This window comes from Suillus clintonianus (assembly GCF_016758775.1).
Source record: "Suillus clintonianus strain FC179 chromosome Unknown DEU56scaffold_157, whole genome shotgun sequence".
Taxonomy (NCBI): Eukaryota; Fungi; Basidiomycota; class Agaricomycetes; order Boletales; family Suillaceae; genus Suillus; species Suillus clintonianus.
Window position 1 is genome coordinate 1 of NW_024539381.1, and position 27,887 is coordinate 27,887.

The following is a 27,887-nucleotide window of genomic DNA, read 5'->3' on the forward strand; positions in this document are numbered from 1 at the left end:
TAGTTTTTCGTGTGGCGAGTACAAGGAGGCTTATGACAAGCACCTTGCTAACCTCAAGAAATTCCATGTACGAACGAAGGACCACGGCATTCTCGATGGTATCCTGAAGGAGATCAACGACAATGGGAGGTAAGTGTTTTTTCATTATTAAAATCTCACAGATTTGCTGACGACGGTACAGAATCCACGCTAAGGTAGATCCGGCTGATGTCGGAGATGCAGACTGTCTCTCCGATGACGAAATTCACAATGCCATTCGCGAATACCAGCAGGGGAGTGGTGTGAATGAGACTGATGACGAGGATGAGGATTATGGTAGTCATTCTGAGCAGAACGGATGCGAAGACGAGTAGAATAATAATAAATTATAAATGCATATCATTGATTCATTGTTCTCATTGGTTTGAGTGGTATGAACTAAGTTGCTTACTATTGGAGGCTATGTGGCACTACATAGCAGGGCTACATAGCTGATGCACGAGATACTGGATACAATGTAGCACAAATAATGATATAGCCTGAGGTATATAGCGCTATGTAGGGGGGGGACCTGCAATGAGCCTACGAGCAGTATGTAGCCTATATAGCGCTATGTAGCACTTCGGTTTTTTCCTGATGATTGGCACGTAGGTTTGCGACTGACGGCATGTACAAAGTCTGGATCGTTGTCCAAGCGTCTATGCGGCGGAGGAGGGTGTTGCTACAGGTCAGAATGCTCGTCCGTTGAGTGTCGGTTGGATGTTGACCGAGTAATCCTGCATCTGCGCGAAGTCGACGTCTGAAGAAAAAAAAATAAGTGCATATTCATCGCGTCATCCACTTGGGACACTCACTGGGCATGTTCAAGATCAATGCCGGTGCTGATGAGGATACTGCAAGATACCTCGGAGTGAAGAGACACAGCAGTGCCATCCTCCAACTCCTTGGTATCTTGTTTGGCGAGCTCCAGCCGAACGGCTGCCTGTGTCATAGCTAGAAGAGTATTGGTTAGTGCGCCAATCCTTGTAAGAAAGAAATACATACTATCAACGCGTCTCTCAAAAGGATTAGGTTTTGTATGGTCAACCTCCCAACTCTCTATCTCTTCTCTCCATTTTTGAAGCGAGGAGGCACCTAGTTCAGACTCTCGGATAGAGTCTTCAAGTTCGGAAAGTGCAATATGATGCTCTTGCTCTGCTCTGACGGCTTCGATGACCTTCCGTAACAACACTCGACCTGAAGACGAGATGTGAGTCAACCACGTCAGCAGCGAAGACCAGATAAATACCTAGTGATGCAATCTTCTTCCAATTCCAGTTGCCAAAGTGGTCGTCCAGTGTGTCTCGACGAGCTCCAGGACCCATCTCTTTAGTGCTCGTAGCAACACGATTAATGTTTGCCCAGCCACGCTCGGGGGCTTCTCCATCTGTTCGACCAACGCCAGGTGACCAGTTAAGTGAGAACATCGTTTGACAAGCTTCCACGTGCGCTGCAATATGAAACTTCGGTACAAAATACCGGAAAGTCTTTCCAACAGGATCTGGTTGAAGGTGAAGAGGAAGCGAAGGGACATGGCCCCAGAGTTTCTTATGCCATTGGCATGCAATATCGTAAGAAAAGTTGATGACTTTGAGGCTCGAAAATGTCGACAACGCTGAAAAAACGAGATAGTCCATATTAACATATCTAAAGCATGATGTCATGAGTGCGCAAAAGATGCAGACTGAATACAGTACACGTACCTTTCACCTTTTTGCAAGTCCCCGACACCATTCGCCAACTTCATGTCATGGCGGGCACAGTCAACAGTGCCGACACCTGTAGCCGCAAGTCCCTTCGATATTTTCACATCCGCCATGTTCACTGCGTTGTGGTTGACGCAAGCGCTCCTCTGTTGACACTACTTTAATTTGTGAGAATGAAGAATGATGAATAGCACGCACCTCTTGTATGACAGCAGAATTATTACCTATGTAGGCCTTGTAATGCTTCTCGTTGACGAAATAGCCCCAGCCACCGCTGAGACCCGGATCTTTGGTGTCGGAGGAGATGGCTTGGCGCTTGAGACGGAAGTTTGCATCGATTGCAAGAAATACACTATACATCCACCTGAAATATGTTAGCATCAATCCTACCACCGACAATAGAAATACGCACTGTTGAGTTGAAGCTTCCCACCTGTCAGGTAAATTCTTTCCAGGGTGCGGGCATGCTGGGCACAGAAGAGCAAGTTCTCCTTCCTTAGTTGCATTGACACAAGCCGGATCATGGCCACGGCCAGCGCGTTTCAAGGAACGGAGGTTCCTCCACTCACGTACGATCCTAAGAAATGTTGAGTAGCGATCCTAGATAAAGTATGAGTCTAGCTGCATAAAAACATAGATAATGTGACGCACCCGTATTGGCGTGATTCCGGTGTTGTCGCTCTGGCGCGCCAAACTGTGGTAGAACTCGTATGTGGATACTTTGGATTCGAAGGAAAGCAGGTGAAAGAACTTCAACACCGCAAATGTTGCGGCGGTTCTGGGGTCAGTCGCTGTTGCGGGGAATAGACGTGCCCGAAGCAATTGTTTATAGTGAGAAGCTTTGTGCTCGCAACCACAGAAGTCTAGGCTGACTTCATGAATTCCGTGAGTGTCGATAACAACGAAGTCGTCATCAAACGCGGGGCTCGGACGACGACAAGCTTCTCCTGCCTTATGACCGAGCTGAATACGTAGCCCTAAAGATTTGAGGGTTACAGCATGGAAAAACCCATCTTTCCATTCCTAAAGTACGACAAAATTCAATACAGATACATTACGAATGAGAATTACTCCACCTCGATTCTATGGAACGGCATTCTGAGGTGCGACTGTAAGAGGCATGCGTGACAAGTTAGCAGAGGGGGGGAAACAGTCTTGACATCTGAAAGACGGTGATAATTCCCCGCACGAGCATTGTTCACTGGCGCTTTTGCCTCGCCCTTCAAGACAAATGAGTTCGTCTAAGTATATTTCGCGTTCATGCAGCCAAAGGGCGAGGGGATCATCCTAAAAGATAATCAAAAAAGTACGACAATAAAACTACATAAGGACTCACACCTGGTGTTCTCCCATGCCCTGCTTGAGATGGCCCATCCGAATGAGACTGCGAATCTTCTACTGCCTGGTAGAACTCAGTCTCATTCCAAGGGTCTGAGTCCACGCCAACAGCTTGTTGAGATAGCGCTTGCTCCTCCTCTTCTATTGCAGGTCTGGAAGCAGACAAGTATGATGTCCGGAGATTGAAGTTTCCGCTTGCCTGCAAACTGAAGTTGCGGTGCCTAGTGCTGGCCTGGCCAACAGTTTCGCTATGGATATGGTGGATGAATTTTGGGCGCTTGGATGGGCGACCTCCAGCTGACATGACTAAGAGACTGTAGCCTGAAGAAAAATAGTGTTGAACGACATGCTGGTGTGACAAGGGGCTGGAAGTTGCAGGGATGTATCCCCATGGCTGATAGTATGATGACATTGGCGAATCTGCCATACTAGAGCTTCAAAGGAAGTGGGCTCACCAAACGATGCATCAGGCACGTGTCCGATCATGTGATATTCGCGCCCTATTACAGCTACCAACCTGTCATTGTCGAAAGGTCTTGCGGAGGAACGCGCACGCACTGTTTTGGCTGACTCGATGTTTGACAAGTCTCTCGAGAAGTTGTGCGATTGTGTGCGGGACTTGGCCGCTGTAGTACCAGAGGTGGTAGAAGCTATCGTCGATGATGATGCCACTACTCATTCAAAGCTAACTGAGCTAGTAGAAACAGTACATGAATGTATCGAAAAGTCGACGACGAAATGCGTAAATGTAAGCCTTAGATACGGATACCCTTCTGGTACATAAGCTCTCCCATCGAGTGAGCAACCGTCAACTCAGTGATTCCTTCAATGTCCAAATAATACTGGACATCATCTATATAAGCGAGTGTAGTGCTTAAGAACCGGGAGACCGATTCAGTAGCACAAGACTCGGTCGAGACTCCACAGATAATTACGATTTGATCCTGCACTCGAGTTGCACGGCGGAGTAAGTGTTCGACCTCGGTTTTCGCATTTTGAATGATTGAGGTGTCGCCCTCGCCATGCATTTCATCCGGAAAGGTTTTGATATATTGAAGGAGGAGACTCTCTGTAAATGCGCAGGGTTCTCCAATTAGCACCAACATCTCGTCCTTGATGTTTTTGAAAGCGAGCAGGCACGATGGGAGATCTAGTGATCTGTAGATATTTAAATTATGTTTCGCTATTTATAAAATGAAAAAAGTCATGACATACAGTGTGTCATTCTCGTCGTCACTCGTCTCCGGCTCAGATAGATCTTCATCATAGCCAAAGGCTACAGCCAGTGCTATTTGAATCTCCTGCACCTCCTGCGATGGCTTTGTGAGGCGAAGCTCTCGTCGCCTACTCAATATACCGTCTCTGTGTCTTTGTACGTCAGTTGAACTGCCGTCTGTCAAAGACAATAAATAAAACTCAAACTTACTTTGCGTAACGATGTCGGCGTCTCTCTTGACTCGCTTCAAGTTTTTCTTGCTCTGTTTTATGAAGGGGGGGACGCAGCATGATGATCGTGCAGACTGGGAAAATAGACGAGTGAGCAAGGATATGTGAGAGACCGGCAGAGGGATGTATACCAGTGGATGGTCCATCGCGGATCCATTAAATGGCAGCCTGAGGGCCCGGATACGAGACCCAGAAAGGGATAGAAGTTTCTGTGCTGAGAGAGAATGGAGGATCAACTGTAATAGAACATGCATCAGCCACCAATAGCGACTTCATTGACTTGTTCTAGTAGGACTACGAACATACATCAATCATGCAGATACTGTTAGCATACTGGTGATAAATCTCCCCCTTTTCGTACGCCTCATCCAAGGCGTCCATATCGATCCTAACCCATGCAATTATATCCTGTAGTGACACTCTGACCTCTCGCACACGTGTAAGTACTGCGCTTCCTACCTTGTGTGCCTCAAGTTCTAGATCCTCGATTATGTCGAGCGCTGCGAGGATATCGATGAGGCCGTTCGTCACTTCAGACTGCTCGCACTGAATCAGTGCGCAGCATAAAGTTTCTGCGAAATCGCGGGATGAGTTTCCGATCACTGCGAATAGCTGTTGGTTTATAGATTTCGCATTCCTAGACAGAAATTTCATGAGTGGAGTTACAGTAGCTAGCCGATGACATACCTTTCTTTATACGCCTGTCTATATTTACGAGCAGCTCTTGCCTTTTCTTCAGATGAGTTGTACAACTGAGGTCGGCCCATAGTGAGTGCGCCAGGGAGTTATACACGTTGGTTGGTATGCAAGGGAGATTTGCAAGGGAGATTTACTGCGTGTTCTGAATGCCCAGGTTGAACACCGCTATCTATTCAAATATAATAGATGAACACCGCTATCCATTCAAATATACCTGAGTCTGTGTATGCACCCTGATTGGTGCGTGAAGGATATTTACACCTGGTTGGAGTGAGAGATTCACACGTGAGGCCTGGTTGTGCGAGGGAGATTTACTAATACTACACGTGAGGCCCTGGTTGGTGGTGCCCGAGGGAGATTTATGCGTGGGATAATGATGGGAACACACCCGTGAGCTCCTTACTGAAAATTTTCATTTCGGTTCATTTCGGTTGCCCCGGCAAAACATATCAAGTCAGTGTAAATGTACGTGAAACACATCACTGTCATGCGAATATTACTAAATCCAAAAACAGCATGGCCCCTCCTAGGTGGACGTCAGTTGAACAAGAGGCATGGTTGCAGCCTTGGTATGAAAAATTCAAGGCAAAGCAGGGTGAAAAAAGCAAGAACTACAAGAATTTCTTTGCCGACCTTTGTGAACAATGGTTCGAGGAGTTCCCAGAACCAAGGCCGGGTCACATCACAGAGATAGGACCCCTGACGTCAATGGAGATGGGTGCGGCTTATGACACACGTAAGACAGTGAGTATTCACCCATTAGGCTATGGATAATGATGTGACTAAATACATACGACAAAGAAATTATATACGCGATTCAAAAATAGCCTAGGAGGTTCAAGATCAGGCAGAAAGGCGAAGGCAAATACAACGAGTGTGATCGATGCCGTGGTTCGAAGCATTACTGAGTGCGAAAAGCCCACACGCATGCTCCAGGAACAGGAGGCATACTCAAAACTTTTCTACACAACTCGTGTTCAGCCAACTGTAAAAGGATCCCTGGAGAAAGCTGCTCAAGAACATAGGACACTTACCAACGGCGAACGCGTCGCTCTTGTGAAGAAGGAGACTGCGATGTTATATGCCCAGGAGTCGCCTGATATCAAGGACCAAGTGAAGCAATATCTCGAAGACCAGAAGCAGCAGAGAATCCAAGATAAGCAAATCGGACGGAGGCAAACGTGTGGTGATTACTCACGGTGAGCTCGTGTAAATTACGTTCAATGGCACCATATCACCAACTTACCTCTGCCCCGAAAAGAAACCTCGACAAACTTGCGGCAGTCGCCAACTCATTCTTGAAAGGGCTGGCAGAAGCAACTGGGATGTCATTCTCCCTCCTTGCTGGGGGTCCGTCTCCAGAAGCACTTGGGGCAATTGATATCTATAGGTAAGCTTGCATTTTACTAGAAAAATAAAACCATATCTTACTTGTCCAGTTTTCATGTCGGTCAAACAAAGCTAGGTAACAACTTTAGCACTGCATACCCTGGGTTTGACACCGGTGTCATGGAGCCCTTTCGAGACTTTTTACATTGAGTATACCGTGAGTTTTTCTGAGCAGTTGGATTCATTGAACTGACTGGGCGTTAAATTTAATAGCTGAGGCTGGCGTATCAAGCCCACAACAGCAAGAGGGTAGTAGTGCAACTGGTGGCGACACCTACTTGGATATATACAGTGGCTCAAAAAAGTGTCCCAATGTTTGCCCAGTTTCAAGTAATTGCATGATGGTGAGTCAAGGTGTGTGAATCTGATGTGGCAGTGCAGACATATTTGGTAGTAATACCTTCTGGCTTGAATCTGAGCTATGTGGCGTGGGAAACGGAGCTTACAGAGCGGAGATATGATAATTCTACAATTGTGACTCATTGGGACACTTTTTTGACTTTGAGTTCAACGACTGAAATATTTATGATTCTGATATTTGATGCTTCCTTCCTTGACTTCAATCATTGCTACTAGTCTCATAAATATATTTTCCATCAATCCTATACATTTTTGCTTAAAAATATTCCCATACTTTTCTCCACATCTCTCCTATAGCCCAAATAGCCCCTGTAGATGGTTTTGATGTTTTCAACAATGTCCAATAGGGTTTATGGTTATGAAAATTTTTGTTAATGATAACAAAGTAATACTATGGTCTTCAAATGATCTTGTGACTAACTTTGAGGTATATTTGATATCAGTATCCTCTATTAGGATAATTCCTTCTTAAATAATATATACCTCCTAGGTGTTTCTGAGTAGATATCATTCTAAAATGAAAGTATATCACTCTATACATATCTGCCCATCTACCCTATATCAAGTTCACTTCCTTCTACTGCATACAGTTTTCATACCATCAGATTATCCTCTATCAACTTATGTATTTTATACGCTTGTTTTACTTTTAAGTCATTTCTCTTTAATTTCTTGTGTAAATATGATCATATATGATTGATTTTCATTTCATATTACAAGGCAACATACTCCTAGTCATAAACAGTCAAGTAGCATTGTTACTTGAAGTTGAAAATAGTACCTGTCATATAAGCCTCTAGAAGCAATTGCTTTTCTTCTATGTTACAGCTTTAATACTAACTATAGCAAGAGTAGCCCCAACAATATGAGTGATGACATCAATGTAGACTATGAAGCTAATGATTTCATTTACTCAAATAGCATTAGAACCCTCAAAAACATATAAAAGTCTTATATTAATCAAGAGAATATTATTATAGTAGAGAATAACAACATTAAATATACCTCAAAGTTAGTCACAAGATCATTTGAAGACCATAGTATTACTTTGTTATCATTAACAAAAAATTTCATAACCATAAACCCTATTGGACATTGTTGAAAACATTAAAACCATCTACAGGGGCTATTTGGGCTATAGGAGAGATGTGGAGAAAAGTATGGGAATATTTTTAAGCAAAAATGTATAGGATTGATGGAAAATATATTTATGAGACTAGTAGCAATGATTGAAGTCAAGGAAGGAAGCATCAAATATCAGAATCATAAATATTTCAGTTGTTGAACTCAAAGTCAAAAAAGTGTCCCAATGAGTCACAATTGTAGAATTATCATATCTCCGCTCTGTAAGCTCCGTTTCCCACGCCACATAGCTCAGATTCAAGCCAGAAGGTATTACTACCAAATATGTCTGCACTGCCACATCAGATTCACACACCTTGACTCACCATCATGCAATTACTTGAAACTGGGCAAACATTGGGACACTTTTTTGAGCCACTGTATAACTCGGGCAATGAGCTTCTATCCTTTTGGGATACATCATCAGGTACCGGCAGCATTGTTCATTACTTATCCATGATTGATGTATCACCGTCAGGTACCAGCGGTAGCGGGCCTTCAATGCAACAGGATACATCCCTTGATGGACTCCTCACACAATCTCCCATCCTTCCAACAGCGCCTTTGCCCCCTTCACACGGCACCTGTGATGACTGGACGACCCCAGACTTAGATATATTTCTCTCCAATCTGGATGTTCAGATGGGGTTGGAGCCGCTAGCTGGTGCATCAGAAATCGCTACTCTTACCATGGTCCCACTTCCCCCTGCATCACCGTTCACTGCTGGTACTGTCACCCTGCCTCCAGACACCAGCTCAAGCATGCTGCCCGCCATCTCCCTGCCTCCAGATCCAGACACCAGCTCAAGCATACTGCCCGCCGTCTCTCACACGCCTCAACTGGACACTACTTCCACTCCCCCTCCAGACACCAGCTTGAACATACTGCCCGCCATCTCTCACATCCCTCAACCGGTCACTACTTCCGGTCACCCTCCAGATACCAGCTCGAGCGCCGAGTCACTCACTAGCGAACTTCCTCTCACTTCGACAACTCCTTCCTTTGACGTGGATCCATCAACGCCTACCCCAGGAAGCGACCATCTTGATGAAATAGAGACCAATGATGGAACAGCGCTTGAAACACGCAGGACCAAGCGCATCCCCAAGCCATCAACACGCAACGACGCTGCAAATGCGATCGGCACTTCTCGGAAGGAAAACAAGCGTCCCCGGGCTGAGATGTCTTCATACCACGGATCCAAGTGAGTTATATCCGATATTTGTTCTCAACTTGAGATTAAATACAATGAACAGGAGGGCAAAAGTGTGATGGGTCCTGAGTCACTTGTTCAACATATCTTGCTCATTCTGTTATCATCATTTGGCCGCACCGTTTTAATTTTTGGTAATGCAAGCATAGTAGTATAGTACTTTTAATAAAGACATGTCCTCCAAAAAGACGCAATATATTGTTTTCTTGTCTTCAGTCTCTGTACTACTTCATGCCTCGTCAGATGATATCCTCGCATGTCGCCGTAAAGCCGATATCAACGATGAGGATGCTAGCAACACCTCAAATGTCTCAATTTTGCGCTCCGCCATCGAGGAACTGACTCATTCGAAGGAAAGCACTGAAGGAGGAAAAGAAAATAGTCATTGGTTGATGTAGCTAATAGTACATGTCCCTATGATGAATAAAACAACGAACTTAATTATCCTTCATGTGCATACCTCCACTCTCGACCAAATCTCGTACTGAGATGACCTTGTCCGCCTGCCTGACGATGTTGTGGCCGAATTTGCAGCTCTAGATGAAGTTGACGTGGTCAGTTACAATGGCGAGGATGATAAATGGAATAAAGCAGAACATACTTTTGTTTTAACAAGCCAGATTGAGTTGAACATTTTGTAGATGAAGTTGAAGTGGTGAGGTACGTGGCGAGAATGACGGATAGGATGAAGCTTAACCTGGCAAAATGCGAGCACATGAGGACGGTGCGTCTAGGAGAAAGAAAGAAAAAGGATGTGAACTAACAACTTGGAGAAATTCAACAAAACAAGTGGATGCGCAAAGAAAAACATACCAAGTGCGGGAAGTTCCTCATAGGCACTAGTACTGAGAGAAGTCATAAAGATAGATGAAAATACACAAAGAAAAACATACCAAGCGCGGGAAGTTCTTCATAGGCACTGAGAGGAGTCAAAAAGAGAGATGAAAATACTACAAAGACAAGATCATAAGCAGGTACAGGCAAATAAGGCACCCACCTCAGATTCAAGAGAGATCTGCCCTCAATGCAGAACAACCAAGTATCAATCATGTGGTGCAACGGTGGTTCGAACGGACCAAATATTGGGTCCTACGGGAGGCAAGGGTCAACAGGTGGTCAACGTCCATATATGGCATTCAACCTCCATTTTTATGATTAGTAAGCCCGTAAAGCGGCTGCCCTTGGGATACATCCTGTTTGGATAGTGGATGATTAAACTGAAAGATGTATCGGAGTTTCTGGCTAATAGTCCAGTATAGATACATCTATATAACACTATAGCCTGTTTGTATACCTTTAAATCAATATATATAATATTAATATATATATACCTCGATCGTGCACGCGCGGCCGCAATCAATATTCAGCTAGCCAGGTATCAATACTAGATAAATCAATGGTATATTATACTCGCACCGTGCACTGCTCAGTGCTAGCTAGATACAGGCACAGCTATATAGATATATACAACAGACTCATATATAACGTGTCCGAGTAATGGACAATGAAATCGGTGCGACCTTCGAGAGCAGACGGGAAACTGAGTGGGCACTGCAATGCAGCATGAAGGGTAGCAAGAATGTCAAGACACGTCAGAGTTGCGGTGTTGAGAGCCAACGGGACCCATCGCGTCTGCAGATGCCAACAGAATATAGTAAGCTTGAATGAAGAACCAATATGAAGGTGACTACCTTGCGGTCCAAGGTGCAGGGATACTGGCGATGAACAAGATGGGTGCTGCCTCTCGGCGGACTGGAAAGGTATTCTATACGGCAGCGGCATATATCGGAAATAAATCATCTGCGAGAAATTAAGTTCACCATCGACGAACAGTTAAGCGTCCTTGGACTTACTTGTGCTACAGGCCAAACCTTCCAGTTGGTGAGAAGAGCGGGATAGCGACCACGGCGTCAGTCTGCAAACATATCAAATATTTGAAGGAAGGTCTCACATTATTAGCTGGTCGGCAGCCACACATTTTGAAAGAGCTCTGAAGCTGACGCGGGTTTGACTTCTCCGTGATCGAAGAGGGAATCGTCGTTCTAGAAAAAAATTACATCTCCCGAGTAGAGGGCCTCGCAGGCAGATGGTTCAAGGTTTACTCCGATAATCAAGTGCATGGGACTCACTCATGCCGCTTCCAAGATAAAAGAAACGCAGAGTACGTGCGAGATCCCAACCAGGCCTGGTTTCACGAGCTAGGGGTCGAAAACGATGTCGCCGAGAGCAATTCAAGGTTCCGCCAAGAGTGTGGTATGCATGCTGATAGGCACGACACGGATGTCATGGAAGTCGAGAGCAAGGGTAATTTCAAACTCCGCGAGTGCGGGGTCCTCAATTAACCTCTGAGTACTGAGTACTGAGTCACTATACGGTCTGCACGCGCACGTCGAATAAACCCTAGCGTTGGGTTAACATTATATTTACGTCTGCAACTAGGTATGCGTTGAAGCGTGTTGAAGGGTTGAGTCGACGCCGCATATACCGAGCGGAAATCAAGGTGAGGAGGCTTGAAAGTATCCGCCATCGTTGCGCGGAGCGTCGACTTGGAGTATCAAGTTTACGACTTAGTAATAGCTGGCTGATATTTGGTGGCGGTGACGTGGCTGAAACCTTGGCCTTGGGGACCCCCCAGAATTTCCGCCAACTCTCAGCCGTCGGAATTTTTGGACAACACGCCGTGATACATAGCGTTCGTGAAGGTGATAATGACTGACATAAACGACTAATTATAACTAGAAGTAGTTGATCATCCAAAATCGATCTTGTTTAGATTTTCACAGTGATCCCCTTCCACACTCGCATTGCGGCATCCCTTCCTCTTGTCCCAGGACCCTACCACAACATGCAGGCACTGTGATAATCAGGGACCAACGACTTCATCACTTTTGACCATCCTCTCAAGCATGTCGCTGGCCACCGTCCTAAACTCTTTCACAGCAACGGCGACCCCCTCTCTCTGCTCTCCCTGCTCTGAATATAGCCTCTCCAGTGTTTCGAGAGTACCATCCACATCTCTGATGAGCTGCCCGAGATCAAATGCCGAAGCAACCCGCATGTACTTTTTCGTGCCTTCCACAAGGACGGGAAGGAACTCGAAACAGTGTATGTCGCCAATTACACGGTATGCATACCTCCATGCACTGCTCATCAATTCCCACCACTCCCGCTCTGTGATAGAATCGAGCGATGTGGCCGACCACTGTTCAGGTGCAATTTGGAGGAGGATGCCCGCTAGGTAAATTACATGCGGCATGAAGCGGCAAGCTGCAATCATGCTAATGCATTGTTCTATATGGTGATCCCCAGACAAATGGGAGTGCCAGTTGGAATTCATCGCAAGGGCAAAAACCAGTTCGAGATAGCACGAGTCGCGTTCATAATCGAGACTGTGGTCAGGGCCATCATCGGCAGGTGTTGCACCTGGTCGCGGACAAACCGCGGTCAGAATAGCGGGGGAGAGCTTGGTCAAAACCATGTCGCGTAGACCTGCATCATCAATCACATGGATCGATGCCATGTCTTGTCGGACTCTATGAACAGCGCGAAGAGCGATGTGACGTAAACTGTAAGGCACGTCACTGCCCATGCATGCGATGAGGCTCTCGATAAATGTATGTCGTTTAGCGGGACTGCAGTGAGTCCGCAAGCCAACCAGTAGTAAAATGATGTCATATGCGGTCTGGTAGTCGTCGGAATAAATATAGTCCAGGTAGTCCACCAGCCAGTCTAAGTCTTCTGGCGAGACATCGTCTAACCACCAAAACTGCCTATTCCACAAGACGGCAGGGTCCTGAGATACTTTAGCAGCAACGAACGTGAAACGCAGTGCATTTCGCAGAGCTTCCAACAAATCCCAGGAATCTTCTGATGAACTCGCTCTTGAATAAATCTTCCTGCACATCTCCAGGTTCCGCATCGGGTGGGATGAACGAATATAGTAAGGTCGAGCAGGCTCGAGAATGCGACAGATGACGTTGAGGAGTTTCCATGCCCGGCGTGCGACTCCTGTGCTGTCTTTGTCGACATCACCTCCATCGGATGCCCAAAGAACCTTTTGGAACTGCGTCAAAAGGGACTGCGCGAGTTGAGGCAGAGCAGCACTACACAATTTCATTGTTAAAGATCGCAGAAAAAACCATCGAATAAGACAATGGCACCTTTTATCAATCCGAACTATGTCCTTCTTGTCCAACCGAACCCCGATCATCACACCAGCAAGAAGAGTGCAATTGGCAACAATTTGATTCGACGGAGTGGATGGAGGGCTCAGCAGGTTTGATATCACTGCTATAGCGAGTTCTTCTACATCTTCATTCACTCGCCCGGTAACGAAATGGTAAGGAAGAGAATGCGACAGCCACTCCGAGACAGAGTCGGGACAATCCTCCAAATATGAATGATAGAACGGAAATCCATGATCGTCATCTTCCGGAGGACAAAGATTCATGGTCGTGACAAGTATCGTGTCGTCGGCTGCGCCCAAGTCCATCCAGCTCATCTCACGAAACACATCGTAATCTCTTTCCCGTTGGCCAAGAGTTTCACCATAGCCAGGAGATGCCTGAAGAATGTGGCCACAGTATAGATGACTCAGAGCCATTATACATACAGAGGCCTTGTCCTTCAACGATGGTACAATTTGGTTCTGAATATCGACGCAGCTTGTAAAATTATAAAGCAGCTGAGGCAGCATGTCTGACACGTCAAGATCCAGGGGCCATTCGACGTGTGGAACATGGCTGGCAGCGGCGAGAAATACTTCAGGATCCGTAGACGTCTCGAGCAGCCACTTGATGCCACGTGCTTCCAGACCGGCAGTGGGTATGTCAGGGAGGTCGAGAGCGAGGGTGCATTGATTCTCCGCCAAAATGTCCAGGTTTTGGTCGAGCGGTTGTCTTTCCGAGTCCACCACCTTTGTCGAAGAGCGCAGCGCTAAAGAACGCAGCCCCTTATGAAGCGTGGTAAATACCTGCAGAACAGAACTCCATGCAAATGCGCCGACCGCACGTATAGGGCCTGGGGAATGAGTTTAGCACCGGGTAGTGGTGTAGTAGTAGATAAAAACGTCACCTCTCAATGCTTCAGACAATCGGGTCCATCTCGATCTGACGATGCCAAACAATCGCCGCAGCACACCTGACAAGGAATGGTAAAAACCTGTGGACACGTAAGACAATAAAGCTCACCATGCGCTGACATCATGAGCTGCTGGATATACCTGGAGGCTGGTGTGAATATTAGGAGTAAAACTTCTGCAATGCTGATTCAGACAGGAAGCGACCATCAAAATTCACAAGATGATCTTACTGTCGATGCGCAACATGCGCAATATCGTCGATATCGGCGTTTGAAATGGACAGGCGGGAGATATCAAACATGCCATCACGGTCAGCGAATAGAACAGAAATCCGAAGGTCGTGGTGGCAATGATGACCCAGGCAATGCTCGGCTGCTGGGTCCACAAATTGGCCCCGAGCGCGATCCCAAACAGAAGAAGGGAGATCTGAAGTAAGACCGGAAAGGATTGCACAACAGCATCAAAATACCATGTGATGATGCCATCGAACGTCTCTTGCCTGCGCTTTCCTCGTTCCTCTTGCGAGCCGCGGCCATATCTGTTCGACTTGTAGTACCCGAGCCACTGTTTGCCTAGTACGGCCCCGAAAGCAGCGAGCAAGCTCATAGACAAGCTTGCGTATGCGATCATTTGGATCCATACAGTCGTCGGCGACGGCGACCACGTAGATCCTGGTGCTGCGGCCGCAGTACCAGCTACAGTGAGGTTCCCGAGTCCGATTTGTACAAGTTGTGTGAGAAGAGCATTCGTCGTGTCGCTGGGGTTGGGATTGAGATTGGACTCCATTGCCACAATAAAAGACGTGCTGACAGCAGAGAAAAGACCAGACTAATCAAATGTCAATCTCAAAGCGAGTTGAATATGAGCATGCGGCGCGTACAAAGACCAAAACAATGTCCATGTCACTGGTGTATCGCTCAAGGAACTCGCCGTCGTGCTCCTCCGCGACTCTCTTGTACACCCCCCAGAAACGAGATCGATGGTCCTTGCCGCTCTTCGACGCAATCGTGGAGTCCTGGAGAACATCCAATACTTGTTTCATGACACTTGCTCTGCGTGCAGGACGTTGTCAGCTACGATCGGTAGGCTGATTTTTCGCTCACAATTCGCTTAGAGTTGGCTGGTCCTTCTCCACCACGTCCACGTCCTTCTCCACCACGTCCACGTCCTTCTCCACCACGTCCTGCTCCCCCACGTCCTTCTCCACCACGTCCTTCTCCGCCATATCCTTCTCCCCCTCGCTGAGACAACACATAAGCTTATTTGATATCGAAATTGATAGGGACTTACGGAGCTAAATCGCCGTCTGATACAACATTCAAGTTGGGGGTGCTTTCCTGTACGTGAAGTTCTGATGGCTGGGAACACCCAGTGTTCGAGCTACGGTTCTGGTGAGTAGGGACACAGAAGTATCAGGGCACAAACACTTGCATCCCTGATGGCAGCACAACAGAAGGTTCACTATTTATCGCATCCCTATCGTACTGTTAGGTAGGTGGCAGATTCCATAAAGTCACAACTTACTCATTTGTAGGTCCTACGGTGTCATTTTGCGGGGGAGGCTGTTCATCATTGTGAGCGCGCTGATCCTCGGCGTCGTCGGCGGCTGATGCTTTTGACATGAGGAAATATACTTATATTGGATCCTAAGTAAACCCAGTGAGATTTGGGAAGAGTATGAGATGAGTGGGCGAGAAGGAGTGGTGGTACACAGCAAGCGACTGGGGCGGTGCAACCATGACGAACACGTATGCCAACCCTTATCTCTCACGTGCGGCAACAGCGAAAGCGAAAGCAACAGCGGACAGCGGGCTACTCTGAGCTCCCCTATTATAGAAGGAATGAGGCCAAAGGAGTGAGCATTTTGGAATCAAGCCAGACGTCATGTAGCAAGTGAAAATCAAGGTGTAGCACGTTGGATAAGATCCAACTTGAATCAATGAATCATAAGTTCAAAGTTCAAATCGCCAAGGTTGCAAGCTGATTTGGATTCACTGCGTCCAAATAGTACCGATACAATTCGTACATGGCAACCTGTGTTTTCAATTTTAACCAAAGAACTTCTACCAGTGGTTTCATCCAATGCCTTGTCATCCTTCTCCATCAACGTCTGCAAGATCGTGCTCGTAATCTCCTCGTTTCCACTGCCCACGAACACGAATCCCAAAGCGGGAGCGCTGAGAGCAGCGATCTCCACCGAAACCCCGTCGTCCGCGACTGCAGGAAGGAGAAGAACGAGTAAGTCCTCGCGATGAGAGCCTGCGTATGGTGCGAGACTTGCCGCGGCGCTCATCATGCCTAGAAAAGGCCGTCAATAATCCAGCTTCAAGAACTGGTAAACATACTCACCGTTATCTTTGTTCTTGTACACCCGGCTGTTGCCCTCGTCGGCTTCCAACATCAATTTATCATTACCAAACCCAGCGTTAACGAACGCATTGACAAATGTGCCTGCAAGGTTAGCACGAGCCGAGTCGACGTTGGCGGACAGCCCTGTTCAGAAAGAAAGTTGATTGGTCCTTCTTCTCCGCGTCCTTCTTTTCCGTGACCTTCTTCTCTGCGGCCTTCTTCTCTGCGGCCTTCTTCTCTGCGGCCTTCTCCACCACGTCCTGCTCCACCACGACCTTCTCCCCTTCGCTGATACAACACACGAGCTTGTTTGACATCGGTATTGATAGGGACTTACAGAGCTAAATCATCATCTGGTGCAACATTCAACTTGGGGGTACTTTCCTCTACGTGAAGTTCTGATGCTTGAGAATGCTCGGTGTTCGGGCTGCAGTTCTAACACCGACGCATCAAGGCAGAAACGCTTACATCCCTGAAGGCAGCACCACCGAAGGTTCACGATAGATTTCATCCCTGTCTTGCTATTAGGTGGGCGGCAGACCATGAAGTCGCAACTTACTCGTTTGGGGGTCCTACGGTGTCATTTTCCGGGCGAGGCTTTTCATCGTGGTGAACGCGCTGATTCTCGGTGTGGTTGGTGCCACCTGATGCTGTTGACATAATGAAATATAATTATACTGAATCCAAAGTAAATCCAGTGAGATTTGGGGAAAGTGTGAGGTGAGTGGGCAGGGAAGAGTGGTAGTACACAGCAAGCTACTTGGGCGGCAATGAGCTCAAGGCATGAATGCAAGAGTTGTTCGCTTAAAGAGACGCTGATCACATATAGCTGACGGGATGACGAACATCATCTCGGACTTACTAGTTTGGCACCCGCATGCATCGCTATGCACGACCCACCGTGTGTGTTGCAATCCTTCACTTGGATCACACTAACATCTCCTCAGGCGCCCTTTGAAGAAAATCTGGACGAGGCCGGCAACGCGATACTAGAACACGGTCAAGCTTCAACTTAGCAACCACTTAGCTCAGATTACCTTTGCACGACGCATCCTTCCAGAAGACTGACACATACTCCTCGAAGTATCGGTCCACGACGTTGCTTCAATCTACAGTCTAGGTAACTGCGAACTGCATCGCACAGATCTGCAACGTCACTGTAGGATTGGCACCAAAGCTTGAGGCGTGTCTCGAGGCAGACACAAAGGATATGCTGAGGCTAAAACTGGTGAGCATATATACGATCATCAGAGATTTGTGTTAACCACCAGCCAGCTGAAAAAAACAGGTGAGTGTTCAGCATGGGTCCCTTCCTCTTCCATGTCAACCTCAGAAGCTCTCCGTCGTCAATATTCTCGAGATAGTGCCTATCAAGGCAGCAGTGTCAGATGGGATGATTAAACCCACAGATTGGCACGGGTGTATGTAATACAGAGTTGACTCGCCTTCTCATGTTATATATATAAAGTGCTCGTGACAATGACCGATTGCAAGACACGAACGCCTGATTGTAAGTAGCTGATTATTTACATAAAATCGATCTTGTTTTAAGATCTTGATATTTATCCCCTTCTGCACTCCCATCGCGCCATTCCCTCAGTTCTGGTCCCAGGACCCTAGCACAACATGCAGGCCCCGTGATAATCAGTGACCAACGACTTCATCACTTATGAACATCCTCTCAAGCATGTCGCAGGCCACCGTCCTAAGCTCGTTCACAGCAACGGCGACCCCCTTTCCCTGCTCTCCCTGCTCCCCCTGCCCTCCCTGTTCTGAATCTCGCGTCTCCAGTTCTTCGACAATACCACTCACATTTCTGATGAGCATTTCGAGGTCAAACATCGAAGCAACCCGCATGTACTTTTTCGTGCCTTCCACAAGGTCGGGAAGGAACTCGAAACAGTGTATGTCGTCGTCCATTATATCGTATGCATCCATCCATGCACTGCTCATCATCTCCCACCACAGCTGCTCTGTGATAGAATCGAGCGATGTGGGCGACCACTGTTTAGGTGCAATTCGGAGGAGGATGCCAGCTAGGTAAAATCCATGCAGCTTGAAGCTGCAATCTGCAATCATGCTAATGCACTGATCTATATGGTGATCCCCAGACAAATGGGAGTGCCAATTGGAATTCCTCGCGAGGGCAAAAACCAGTTCGAGATAGCACGCATCACGGCGATCATGGAGAATGAGGTCAGGGCCATCATCGGCAGGTATTGCACCTGATCGCGGACAAACCGCAGACAGAATAGCGGGGGAGAGGTCTTTCAAAACCATGTCCCGTAAGTTTGCATCATCAATGCCATCGATCGATGCCATTTCTTGTCGGACATTGTGAACAGCACGAAGAGCGGTGTGACGTAAACTGTTAGGCATGTTACCGTCCATGCAGGCAATGAGGCTCTCGATGAACATATGTTGTTTAGCGGGGCTGCAGCGAGCTCCTAAGCCATGCAATAGCAAAAGGATGTCATATGCTGGCTCGTAGTTGTAGGAATGAATGTAGTAGAGGCAATCCACTAGCCAGTCGAAGTCTTCTGGCAGGTGAGAATCATCTTGCCAAAACCGGCCACTCCACAATTGGGCAGGGTCACAAGATATGTTGGCAGCAGTGAGCGTGAAGTGCAGTGCATTTGGCAGAGCGTTGAACAAATCCCGGCGATGATATTGTTCGGATGACCTCAGTCGCGAATAAATCTTCCTGCACACGTCCAGGTTCTGCATCGTGTGGGATGAAGGAACATAGTAATAATGTCGAGAAGACTCGAGAACGCGACAGATAACGTCGAGGAGTTTCCATGTCCGGCGTGTGACTCCTGTGCTGTCTTTGTCGATATCGCCTCCATCCCATGCCCAGAGAACCTTTTGAAACTGCGTCAAAAGGGACTTTGCGAGTTGACGTAGAGCAGAACTACACAATTTCATTGTTAATGATTGCAGACAAACCACCAAAAAAGTCAATAGCACCTTTTATCAATCCGAACTATATCCTTCCTGTCAAACCGAACCCCGATCGTGACGCAAGCGAGAAGAGTGCAATTGGCGATGATTTGATTCGACGGAGTGGATGGAGAGCTTAGCAGTCTTGATATCACTGCTATAGCGAGTTCTTCTACACCTTTATTCACTCGCCCAGTAACGAAATGGTAAGGAAGAGAATGTGACAGCCACTCTGAGACAGAGTCGGGGCAATCCTCCAAATCTGAAGGATAGCACAAAAATCTACGATCGTCATCTTCCGGAGGACAAAGATTCATAGTCGTGGAAAGTAAAAGTACCGTGTCGTCAGCTGTGCCCAAGTCCATCCATCGCATATCACGAAACACCTCGTAGTCTCTTTTCCGTTGGCCAAGAAGTTCACCATACCCATGAGATGCCTGAAGAACGCGGCCGCAGTATAGATGACTCAGAGCCATTATACATGCAGAGGCCTTGTCCTTCAACGAAGGTACGATTTGGTGCTGAATATCGACGCAGCTTGTATAATTATCATACAGCTGAGGCAGCATGTCTGACACGTCAAGATCCAGGGGCCATTCGACATGTGGAACAAGACTGGCAGCCGTGAGAAATACTTCGGGATCCGTAGATGTCTCGAGCAGCCACTTGATGCTAGGTGCTTCCAAACCGGCAGTGGGTATGGCAGGGAGGTCGAGAGCGAGGGTGCATTCATTTTTTGCCAAAATGTCCAAGTTTTCGTCGAGCGGTTGACTTTCCGAGTCCACCACCTTCCTCGAAGAGCGCAGCGCTAGAGAACGCAGCCCCTTATGAAGCGTGGTGAATACCTGCAGAAGAGAACTCCATGCCAATGCGCCGACCGCACGTATAGGGCCTGAGGAATGAGATTAGCACTGGGTGTCCAGTGTAATGGTAGATAAAAACGTCACCTCTCAATGCTTCAGACAATCGGGTCCATCTCGATCTGATGGTGCCAAACAATCGCCGCAGCACACCTGACAAGAAATGGTAAAACCCTGCGGACACGTAAGACAACAAAGCTCACCATGCGCTGACATCATGAGCTGCTGGAAATACCTGGAGGCTGGTGTGAATATTAAGAGTAAAACTCCTGCAATGTTGATTGAGACTGGAAACGACCATGAGAATTCACAAGATGATCTTACTGTCGATGCGCAACACGCGCAATATCGTCGATATTGGCGTTTGAAATGGACAGGCGGGAGATATCAAACATGCCATCACGGTCAGCGAATAGAACAGAAATCCGAAGGCCGTGGTGGCAATGATGACCCAGGCGATGCTCGGTTGCTCGGTCCACATATTGGCGCCGAGCGCGATCCCAAAGAGAATAAGGGAGATCTGAAGTAAAACCGGAAAGGACTGCACGACTGCATCAAAATACCATGTGATGATGCCGTCGAACGTCTCTTGCCTGCGCTTTCCTCGTTCCTCTTGCGAGCCGCGGCCATATCTGTTCGACTTGTAATACCCGAGCCACTGTTTGCCCAGTACGGCCCCGAAAGCAGCGAGCAAGCTCATAGACAAGCTTGTGTATGCGATCATTTGGATCCATACAGTCATCGGCGACGGCGACCACGAAGATGCTGGCGCTGCGGCTGCAGAGCCCGCTGCAGTGAAGTTCCCGAGTCCAATTTGTACGAGTTGTGTGAGAAGAGCATGCGTGGTCTCGTTGGGGTCGGGACTGAGATTCGACTCCATCGCTACGATAAAAGATGTGCTAACGGCGGAGAAAAGACCAGACTGATCAAACATTAATCTCAAATGGAGTTGAACATGAGCATGCGACACGTACGAAGACCAAAACAATGTCCATGTCGCTGTTGTATCGCTCGAGAAACTCGCCGTCGTGCTCCTCTGCGACTCTTTTGTACACACCCCAGAAACGAGAGCGATTGTCCTTGCCACTCTTCGACGCAATCGTCGAGTCCTGGAGAACACCCAATACTTGTTTCATGACGCTTGCTCTGCGTGTAGGATGTTATGATCTACGATCGCTTGGGTGATTTTTCGCTCACAATTCGGTTAGAGTTGGCTGGTCCTTCTCCTCGTTCTCCTCCGCCTTCTTCTCCTCGTTCTTCTCCGCCTTCTTCTTCTCCTCCTCCTCCTCCTCCTCCTTTTCCTCCTCCTCGTTCTCCTTTTTCTCCTTCCCCTCCTCCCCCTCGTTCTCCTCCTCCTCGTTCTCCGCGTCCTTCTCCACCATGTTCTCCCCTACCACGTCCTTCTCCCCCTCGCTGAGACATCACATAAGCTTATTTGGCATCGAAATTGATAGGGACTTACGGAGCTAAATCGCCGTCTGATACAACATTCAAGTTGGGGGTGCTTTCCTGTACGTGAAGTTCTGATGGCTGGGAACACCTAGTGTTCGAGCTACGATCCTGGTGAGTAGGGACACAGAAGCATCAGGGCACAAACACTTGCATCTCTGATGGCAGCACAACAGAAGGTTCAACATTTATCGCATCCCTGTTTTGCTGTTAGGTGGGTAGTAGATTCCATAAAGTCGCAACTTACTCGTTCGTAGGTCCTACGGCGTCATTTTGTTGTTCATCATTGTGAGCGCGCTGATCCTCGGCGTCGTCGGCGACTGATGCTTTTGACATGAGATACTTGTATTGGATCCCAGGTAAATCCAGTGAGATTTGGGGAGTATGAGGTGGGTGGGCGGGTGGGAGTGGTGGTACACAAGCGACTCGGGCGGTGCGACCATGACGTTGACGCTGTGGGTGCTCGTAGGTGCTCCGTTCGGTAGACTGCAAGATGAATCCCGTATAAATATAGTCAGACTGAAAGAAGCAAGATGTCTTGAACATACACTTGATATTCGCCCCTCACGTAAGCTGCGTCCTGCCAAATAGGTACTTACCTATATGTGGTACCTGAGTTACATCAGCAACGTAGTCAGCCAATAAAAATCGTTTATCGTTTACCCCCTTTTGGCATTATAGAAGGCAACGAGGCCACGGGGGTGAGCATTTTGGAATCAAGCCAGACATCGTGTAACAAGTGAAGTTCAAGGTGTAGCACGTTGGATGAGATGCAACTTGAATTGATGATTCATCAGTTCAAAGTTCAATTGAACCGCCAAGGTTGCAAGCTGTTTTGGATTCACATTATCCGAATAATACTGATACAATTCGTACATGGCAGCATGTGTGATTCGATTTTGACTAAAGAACTTCCACCAGTGGCTTTCACTAAGGGATTGGAATGCAAGAAAATACTGGAGGGCGACGCCCCAGTATTCCGGTGCCTCTATGCCTCTACTGTGATCACTTGCGACCTCACACTTCAATACCTCGGTCCTATCTGACGGAAATTGACCGGAAATGACTGCGTCATTCAGCGCTTTGGTGACGAGCACCAAATAGAAGGTGGGGTGAATATTGAGTGGATGCAGACCCAATTCTTGCCGCTTTTTATTGTTGAACTGGTATACCGCAATGGCTCCTGCAACCATACGTGCCTCGACGTTTGAGGGGGCCCATCAGTGTCTCGACTGCTAGTAAAACAAGCAAGATATTTGATGAATCCGATTCGCATACGCTTATGCATGCGACTTGGTTGATATCATCGCAGATCAGCAATGGGATAGTGTACTATCTCAAATTCCGACACTTGTGGAAGCCAAGTAGGTCGAGAACCTCAAAAGCCAAGCCGACAATGTTCGGTTCATGATCAGCCCGATCCTTGATAAGACGAAGATTTCCGAAAAGACGGCATGTGCTGTCCGCACCTGGATGTCAAAGCGCGCCTCGGCGGTGGCGAGCTCGGGATCAAGGCCTGCCACGGTTAGAGGGACATCTGTCCCTGGGCAAAGAATTGATGTGCTGGTATAGCAGCGAAAGTTATATTGTATGCCATGAGCTCGTTGTCATCCCAGTCGCTGCTTGATTTTGGAGAACGAATCAGATTAACCATCTAGGGGGAAATACTCAGTCGGTAAAAAAATTACTTCACCTCTGTCGCTGTGTGATAATTTGCACAGGAAAGCTATCGTGCGGAAGCAGAAGTACTTAGCTGAAGTGGCGAGTGGTAAATTGCATGTCATGGTCGATATCATGATTGCATCAGCAGGACAGCGAGCTCCTGTGTGGACTCGTGTCTTTTCCAGTCCGCTATCAGCACAACAACCTCTATCGACATGGATCTTGATTCACTTGGCACGATGACCATACCCTGCATCACAATTGTGGGAACCCGTGTCGCCTTCTACCTCGTTCCCGTCACCGACGAACTGAACGGGGCCGCTGTCGTCGCTGGAGAATACCCACTGTCTGCAACCCGGGTGCGAAAATGCATAGTCGATCACAAAGGTGGTATGGAGGTTTCAGCGTATAGGAGATTTGCACCATCACTATATTGCATTCAGGACTCTGGCCGAGAACTACTGGGAGATGTTCTTCAATTAGCACCCCACATCGCCCTTGATTGTAAAACAAGTGATACCCTATCACGTTTTCCAAATTTTCACGTACAACGGCACATTATATACCTACACCTGCATCGTATCCTCCTTCTCCCATCCAGGGTTCTTCTGTAATATAACAAAGCCCTCTAGAACATGAGCATATGGGATGAATTCCTCCGTCGCCAGCTCCGCGCGCTCTGTCGTCCCCAGCCGCACGGGCGTCTGGTGTGTTTGGAAGCCTGATATCGTGCGTGGTTTGCCAGCTTGGCCTACGACGTCCACAGCCTATGTGACGAATAAGAATAAGTTTTAAGAGACATGTAAAGGGAAAGCTGTGAACTCACCTGGCCGACGCGAACCGTCACAGGCTTGCTCTCGAGGTTCTCATCCAACGTGATGAGGAAGCGAGGGTACATGGCGGTCACGAGGAAGTATAACATCCAGTGGTACTTGTCAAGCACGACTATATGCGCTCATTAGGATCTACTTGCATGAATCAGAACAAGAGGACTCACAGGCTTTAGCGTCCGTGAACGCCATGATCGTCGCCAGCAAACCCGCAATAGCCGGTCGACTCATGATGTTCCTGTCCGAGAAGAAAGGATTGATCCCGATCGTACCCTTGCCCATGTGCACGAGACCTTGCGCGATGCGGACCATGAACAGACAGTCAGGCTCCTTGTAGTAGTATCCCGCGAGCTGGCGGAGCATCTGTGCGAGTCGTGCATTATTCGTGCCGGCCCCGACGAGGCCCATGGCAAAGATGGCGTTAAGTGCGACTGCGAGGTCGTGGTCATGGCTGTATTTTGAGAGCGTGTCGAGGACAGGGAGCTGTGGATTTGAGGCGCTGATGAGGCCGAGAGCCAGGGGGACAGATTTGCGGATGATGGGGTCGCCGTAGTGCATCTGAGAATGACGCGTTAGTGATACAACTGGATATTGTTTCTGCCGAAAACATATACCAAGTGGTTGAACTGTCTCATGGACATCTCAGCACCGATATCCTCTCCCATTGCGATCATCGCAATACCAAGAACGGCGAACGATTGGAAAGTATCGTCGGGTTTCTTCTCCTCTTTCTTCTCCTCCTTGGTCTCCTCCTTCTTCCCCTCTGCGCTCTCAGCCTGCTCCTTCTCCTTGAGGGCATCCAGGTGCTCGCCACACAAGTGCAGCAATCTCTGCACTCGCAGGACGTTCCCAGTGGCAACGAAGGAGCACACCTCCACAAGAATCTGTGCCTGCCTTGAAATCGGGTGCTGGATAGCCTTCAGCGTCTCAAGCGTTGCATCCGAAGCATCCTGCAAGCCTGCAACTCTGACTCAACACGTCTCCCAGCTCAAACAGCTCATGAAAACGCACCAACGTAGAGCAGCGCCAACCCCAACGCCATAAATCGTCCCCACTTTTCATCCAACGCCTTGTCATCCCTCTCCATCAACGTCTGCAAGATCGTGCTCGTAATCTCCCCGTTTCCACTGCCCACGAACACGAATCCCAGAGCAAGAGCGCTGAGAGCAGCAATCTCCATCGAAACGCCGTCGTCCGCGACCGCAGGAAGGAGGAGAACGAGTAAGTCCTCGCGATGAGAGCCTGCGTATGCTACCCCGAGCCCCATTATTGCAGATATTTTGAGCGGGACAGATTTGTTATCTACGTGTTCTGCTAGCAGGGCGAGGGCGGCGTCTGCTTCTGTGCGTACACCTGCATTCAGCAAGCCTGTGGCGAAAAACGCGCCGGCCTGAATAATTAATAGGAATGTGTGGTGGCATGGTGTAAATAAATACCTTGATCCACTCTTCAGGGGAGTATGTATATCTGTCGATGTGGCTGAGACCGACATCCGTGTCCCAGAGGAGTCCGAGCCCAAGACTTGCCGCAGCGCTCATCATGCCTAGAAAAGGCCGTCAATGAACCAGCTTCGCGAACTGGTAAACATGCTCACCATGATCTTTGTTCTTGTACACCCAGCTGTTACCCTCGTCGGCTTCCACCATCAATTTATCGTTACCAAACCCAGCGTTAACGAACGCATTGACAAATGTGCCTGCAAGGTTAGCGCGAGCCGAGTCGACGTTGGCGGACAGCCCTGATCCTGAACATGGTTCAGAAGGAAAGTAAGAGCTTCAAAAAGCAGAACGCACTCGTGGTCTCCAGATGACTCTTGTAGACGTCCTCAAGGCTCTTCGGATCTGCAACGCCCACCTCCTTTCCGAACTCCTTGAAATGTCTACTGAGCTGCGTGTTGCTTAGGCAGTCTAGAATGTCTGCTGGTAGTTCATCTTCCAAGTCTGCATCTGCGTCTTCTGAAACTGGCGCTTTCAGCCATTCGATGGGAATCTGTGCGCGTGCAAGGAGGAAAGCAAGCTGTTTCTTCATTATCCTGAGCAGAAATGAATGAATGACAATGCGCGTGTGATACGACTTACGGGTTGCCCGAGGCGTTAAAGTCTTGCCGGATGAGTGCCGCATCATTAAGGCGGATCGCGACACCGAGAGCTTCGGGGAATTTCGAGAATTGGAGGTAGATCTTGTGTATCGTGCGCAAGAAAGTCACATCGTCAGGTGGAGGGAGGAGCATGACACATCTGAACATCAAAGGTAAGACATGAGAACATGAATGAGAAGGCAAACGCACCGGTCCATGTACGCACATACACGACCGAACGTGTTTGCGTCCACCAGACTTGCTATCCGGTCAACAATCTCGAGCTCCACGAACAAGTCGACAGCATCTGGCTCGGCATTGTGTCCCAGGAAGAATGTGGCGCATTCCAAACCGAGGTTGTGTAAGTCCTCGATGGTGCCAGGGACCGGGGCAGGCTTTGATTTAGGTGCGTCTGAATCAGCCTCTGGTGCTGCTGGGGGAACTGCTTCTTCACCCTCCTGGCGGATGGTATACTCCTCTCCTAGCTCTGCAGCAAGATGACGAACGTACTCATGTCCCCAAGAACCGGGTTCAGAGATTTTCGATGTCGGGGGTAGGAGAGACGCAGACAGAAGGCGGTAGCGGAGAGTTCCTCGTGGTTCGGTATCGGAGTAGGTCATAGCGAGGACAGAGAGAATATCTGCAAACAGGCTCTGCATGGTGATAAGTCAAAGTCATGGAGAAAGACTTTCCTCGTACCTTGTTTTCAGATGCAGGCCATGTCTCGAACAGCTCCTGCAGACCGGGATAATGTGGGCGTAGAAACTTGAGTGGTTTGGGAACGGAGGTCATGGACGAAGTGGATGTTCTTATGAGTGTCCGGAGCGTTTCAAGAGCAGGACGGTAGAGATCCGTGTTTAATTCCTGCTGCCAGTTCAGTTACATGTTCTACCTTGATCATCAGTTTGCACGCACCTTTAACCGTTCAATGAGCATCTCCAGCTCAGATTTGAGCTGCGCATCCTCTTCCGACTAGGAAAGTCAAGCTAATGCTGGTTTTGCTAATGTGATTAGCACTCACTAGTTCCTCCTCCTCGTCCTTTGTACCATTCGCCTTGGTGTCTAGTGTCTTATCCTCTTCTTTCTTCTTCTCCTTTGGATCCTTTGAGGGAACTGCAATCTCTGCTGCTGGTCGTTCTGCCATAACTCGTGGATTTCTCTAAGATGGTAAAGCTAAAACAGGTACTTGGCAGCCAATAAGTCTCGACGCGCGTCGGGGACGCGTCACGCACCATGCAAGTCACACGTATCCCGGTTTGGATGATCGTGACATTGCGTTTAATGTCGTCACGCTAGTCTGCCTTAGGCCCTTAACCTATTACTAAGCTTGCCACCAGTCTCGACT

At 48.1% G+C, this 27,887-nt stretch overlaps 13 protein-coding genes across 13 annotated transcripts; 3 read left to right on the top strand and 10 right to left on the bottom strand.

Moving 5' to 3' along the window:
- Positions 1 to 19: 19 nt before the first annotated feature.
- DEU56DRAFT_919163 (uncharacterized protein) lies at positions 20 to 353 on the top strand (the record flags this gene model as incomplete). The annotated part of the gene is made up of 2 exons (XM_041358231.1): positions 20 to 129; positions 182 to 353. Coding segments are annotated over 2 exons (282 nt in total), but the record flags the coding sequence as incomplete, so codon positions are not given.
- A 226-nt stretch (positions 354 to 579) lies between these two features.
- Positions 580 to 3,366, bottom strand: DEU56DRAFT_919164 (uncharacterized protein; the record flags this gene model as incomplete). The annotated part of the gene is made up of 11 exons (XM_041358232.1): positions 580 to 778; positions 834 to 972; positions 1,024 to 1,215; positions 1,268 to 1,665; positions 1,722 to 1,879; positions 1,923 to 2,088; positions 2,137 to 2,324; positions 2,376 to 2,747; positions 2,801 to 2,822; positions 2,914 to 3,011; positions 3,061 to 3,366. 11 exons carry the CDS (start codon positions 3,364 to 3,366, stop codon positions 580 to 582), a joined length of 2,238 nt encoding a protein of 745 aa, XP_041201841.1.
- A 451-nt stretch (positions 3,367 to 3,817) lies between these two features.
- Positions 3,818 to 5,275, bottom strand: DEU56DRAFT_919165 (uncharacterized protein; the record flags this gene model as incomplete). The annotated part of the gene is made up of 7 exons (XM_041358233.1): positions 3,818 to 4,220; positions 4,278 to 4,455; positions 4,489 to 4,582; positions 4,640 to 4,744; positions 4,815 to 4,916; positions 4,968 to 5,145; positions 5,196 to 5,275. 7 exons carry the CDS (start codon positions 5,273 to 5,275, stop codon positions 3,818 to 3,820), a joined length of 1,140 nt encoding a protein of 379 aa, XP_041201842.1.
- Positions 5,276 to 5,723: 448 nt separating this feature from the next.
- On the top strand, positions 5,724 to 6,746 carry DEU56DRAFT_919166 (uncharacterized protein; the record flags this gene model as incomplete). The annotated part of the gene is made up of 4 exons (XM_041358234.1): positions 5,724 to 5,951; positions 6,009 to 6,406; positions 6,469 to 6,597; positions 6,647 to 6,746. 4 exons carry the CDS (start codon positions 5,724 to 5,726, stop codon positions 6,744 to 6,746), a joined length of 855 nt encoding a protein of 284 aa, XP_041201843.1.
- Positions 6,747 to 8,408: 1,662 nt separating this feature from the next.
- Positions 8,409 to 9,287, top strand: DEU56DRAFT_919167 (uncharacterized protein; the record flags this gene model as incomplete). Its single annotated transcript, XM_041358235.1, has 1 exon — positions 8,409 to 9,287. The coding sequence occupies one exon, from the start codon at positions 8,409 to 8,411 to the stop codon at positions 9,285 to 9,287; it is 879 nt and encodes a 292-aa protein (XP_041201844.1).
- Positions 9,288 to 10,832: 1,545 nt separating this feature from the next.
- On the bottom strand, positions 10,833 to 11,527 carry DEU56DRAFT_163968 (uncharacterized protein). The gene is made up of 5 exons (XM_041344840.1): positions 11,422 to 11,527; positions 11,246 to 11,367; positions 11,146 to 11,169; positions 10,984 to 11,092; positions 10,833 to 10,924 (listed from the first exon to the last, which is right to left on the bottom strand). The coding sequence occupies exons 1-5, from the start codon at positions 11,423 to 11,425 to the stop codon at positions 10,875 to 10,877; spliced, it is 309 nt and encodes a 102-aa protein (XP_041201845.1). The 5' UTR covers positions 11,426 to 11,527; the 3' UTR covers positions 10,833 to 10,874.
- Positions 11,528 to 12,046: 519 nt separating this feature from the next.
- DEU56DRAFT_839853 (uncharacterized protein) lies at positions 12,047 to 13,620 on the bottom strand. The gene is given in 3 exon segments (XM_041354929.1): positions 12,047 to 12,079; positions 12,090 to 13,395; positions 13,453 to 13,620. 2 exon segments carry the CDS (start codon positions 13,500 to 13,502, stop codon positions 12,156 to 12,158), a joined length of 1,290 nt encoding a protein of 429 aa, XP_041201846.1. The 5' UTR covers positions 13,503 to 13,620; the 3' UTR covers positions 12,047 to 12,079; positions 12,090 to 12,155.
- A 502-nt stretch (positions 13,621 to 14,122) lies between these two features.
- On the bottom strand, positions 14,123 to 15,816 carry DEU56DRAFT_164186 (uncharacterized protein). Its single transcript, XM_041344843.1, has 6 exons — positions 15,476 to 15,816; positions 15,253 to 15,424; positions 14,603 to 15,200; positions 14,366 to 14,547; positions 14,265 to 14,311; positions 14,123 to 14,207 (listed from the first exon to the last, which is right to left on the bottom strand). Exons 1-4 carry the CDS (start codon positions 15,625 to 15,627, stop codon positions 14,369 to 14,371), a joined length of 1,101 nt encoding a protein of 366 aa, XP_041201847.1. The 5' UTR covers positions 15,628 to 15,816; the 3' UTR covers positions 14,123 to 14,207; positions 14,265 to 14,311; positions 14,366 to 14,368.
- A 335-nt stretch (positions 15,817 to 16,151) lies between these two features.
- Positions 16,152 to 16,921, bottom strand: DEU56DRAFT_164001 (uncharacterized protein). The gene is made up of 2 exons (XM_041344841.1): positions 16,722 to 16,921; positions 16,152 to 16,670 (listed from the first exon to the last, which is right to left on the bottom strand). Exons 1-2 carry the CDS (start codon positions 16,771 to 16,773, stop codon positions 16,309 to 16,311), a joined length of 414 nt encoding a protein of 137 aa, XP_041201848.1. The 5' UTR covers positions 16,774 to 16,921; the 3' UTR covers positions 16,152 to 16,308.
- A 1,276-nt stretch (positions 16,922 to 18,197) lies between these two features.
- Positions 18,198 to 19,680, bottom strand: DEU56DRAFT_164147 (uncharacterized protein). Its single transcript, XM_041344842.1, has one exon. The coding sequence runs from the start codon at positions 19,647 to 19,649 to the stop codon at positions 18,366 to 18,368; it is 1,284 nt and encodes a 427-aa protein (XP_041201849.1). The 5' UTR covers positions 19,650 to 19,680; the 3' UTR covers positions 18,198 to 18,365.
- Positions 19,681 to 21,179: 1,499 nt separating this feature from the next.
- Positions 21,180 to 21,606, bottom strand: DEU56DRAFT_705031 (uncharacterized protein; the record flags this gene model as incomplete). Its single annotated transcript, XM_041347385.1, has 2 exons — positions 21,180 to 21,446; positions 21,499 to 21,606. Coding segments are annotated over 2 exons (375 nt in total), but the record flags the coding sequence as incomplete, so codon positions are not given.
- Positions 21,607 to 22,878: 1,272 nt separating this feature from the next.
- Positions 22,879 to 23,181, bottom strand: DEU56DRAFT_689897 (uncharacterized protein; the record flags this gene model as incomplete). The annotated part of the gene is made up of 1 exon (XM_041347102.1): positions 22,879 to 23,181. A coding segment is annotated over one exon (303 nt), but the record flags the coding sequence as incomplete, so codon positions are not given.
- An 856-nt stretch (positions 23,182 to 24,037) lies between these two features.
- On the bottom strand, positions 24,038 to 27,744 carry DEU56DRAFT_984900 (26S proteasome regulatory complex non-ATPase subcomplex Rpn1 subunit). Its single transcript, XM_041360018.1, has 13 exons — positions 27,564 to 27,744; positions 27,458 to 27,514; positions 27,242 to 27,406; positions 26,753 to 27,195; positions 26,544 to 26,702; positions 26,259 to 26,497; positions 26,060 to 26,209; positions 25,902 to 26,008; positions 25,477 to 25,855; positions 25,080 to 25,423; positions 24,633 to 25,023; positions 24,462 to 24,580; positions 24,038 to 24,402 (listed from the first exon to the last, which is right to left on the bottom strand). The coding sequence occupies exons 1-13, from the start codon at positions 27,684 to 27,686 to the stop codon at positions 24,202 to 24,204; spliced, it is 2,877 nt and encodes a 958-aa protein (XP_041201852.1). The 5' UTR covers positions 27,687 to 27,744; the 3' UTR covers positions 24,038 to 24,201.
- Positions 27,745 to 27,887: the final 143 nt, after the last annotated feature.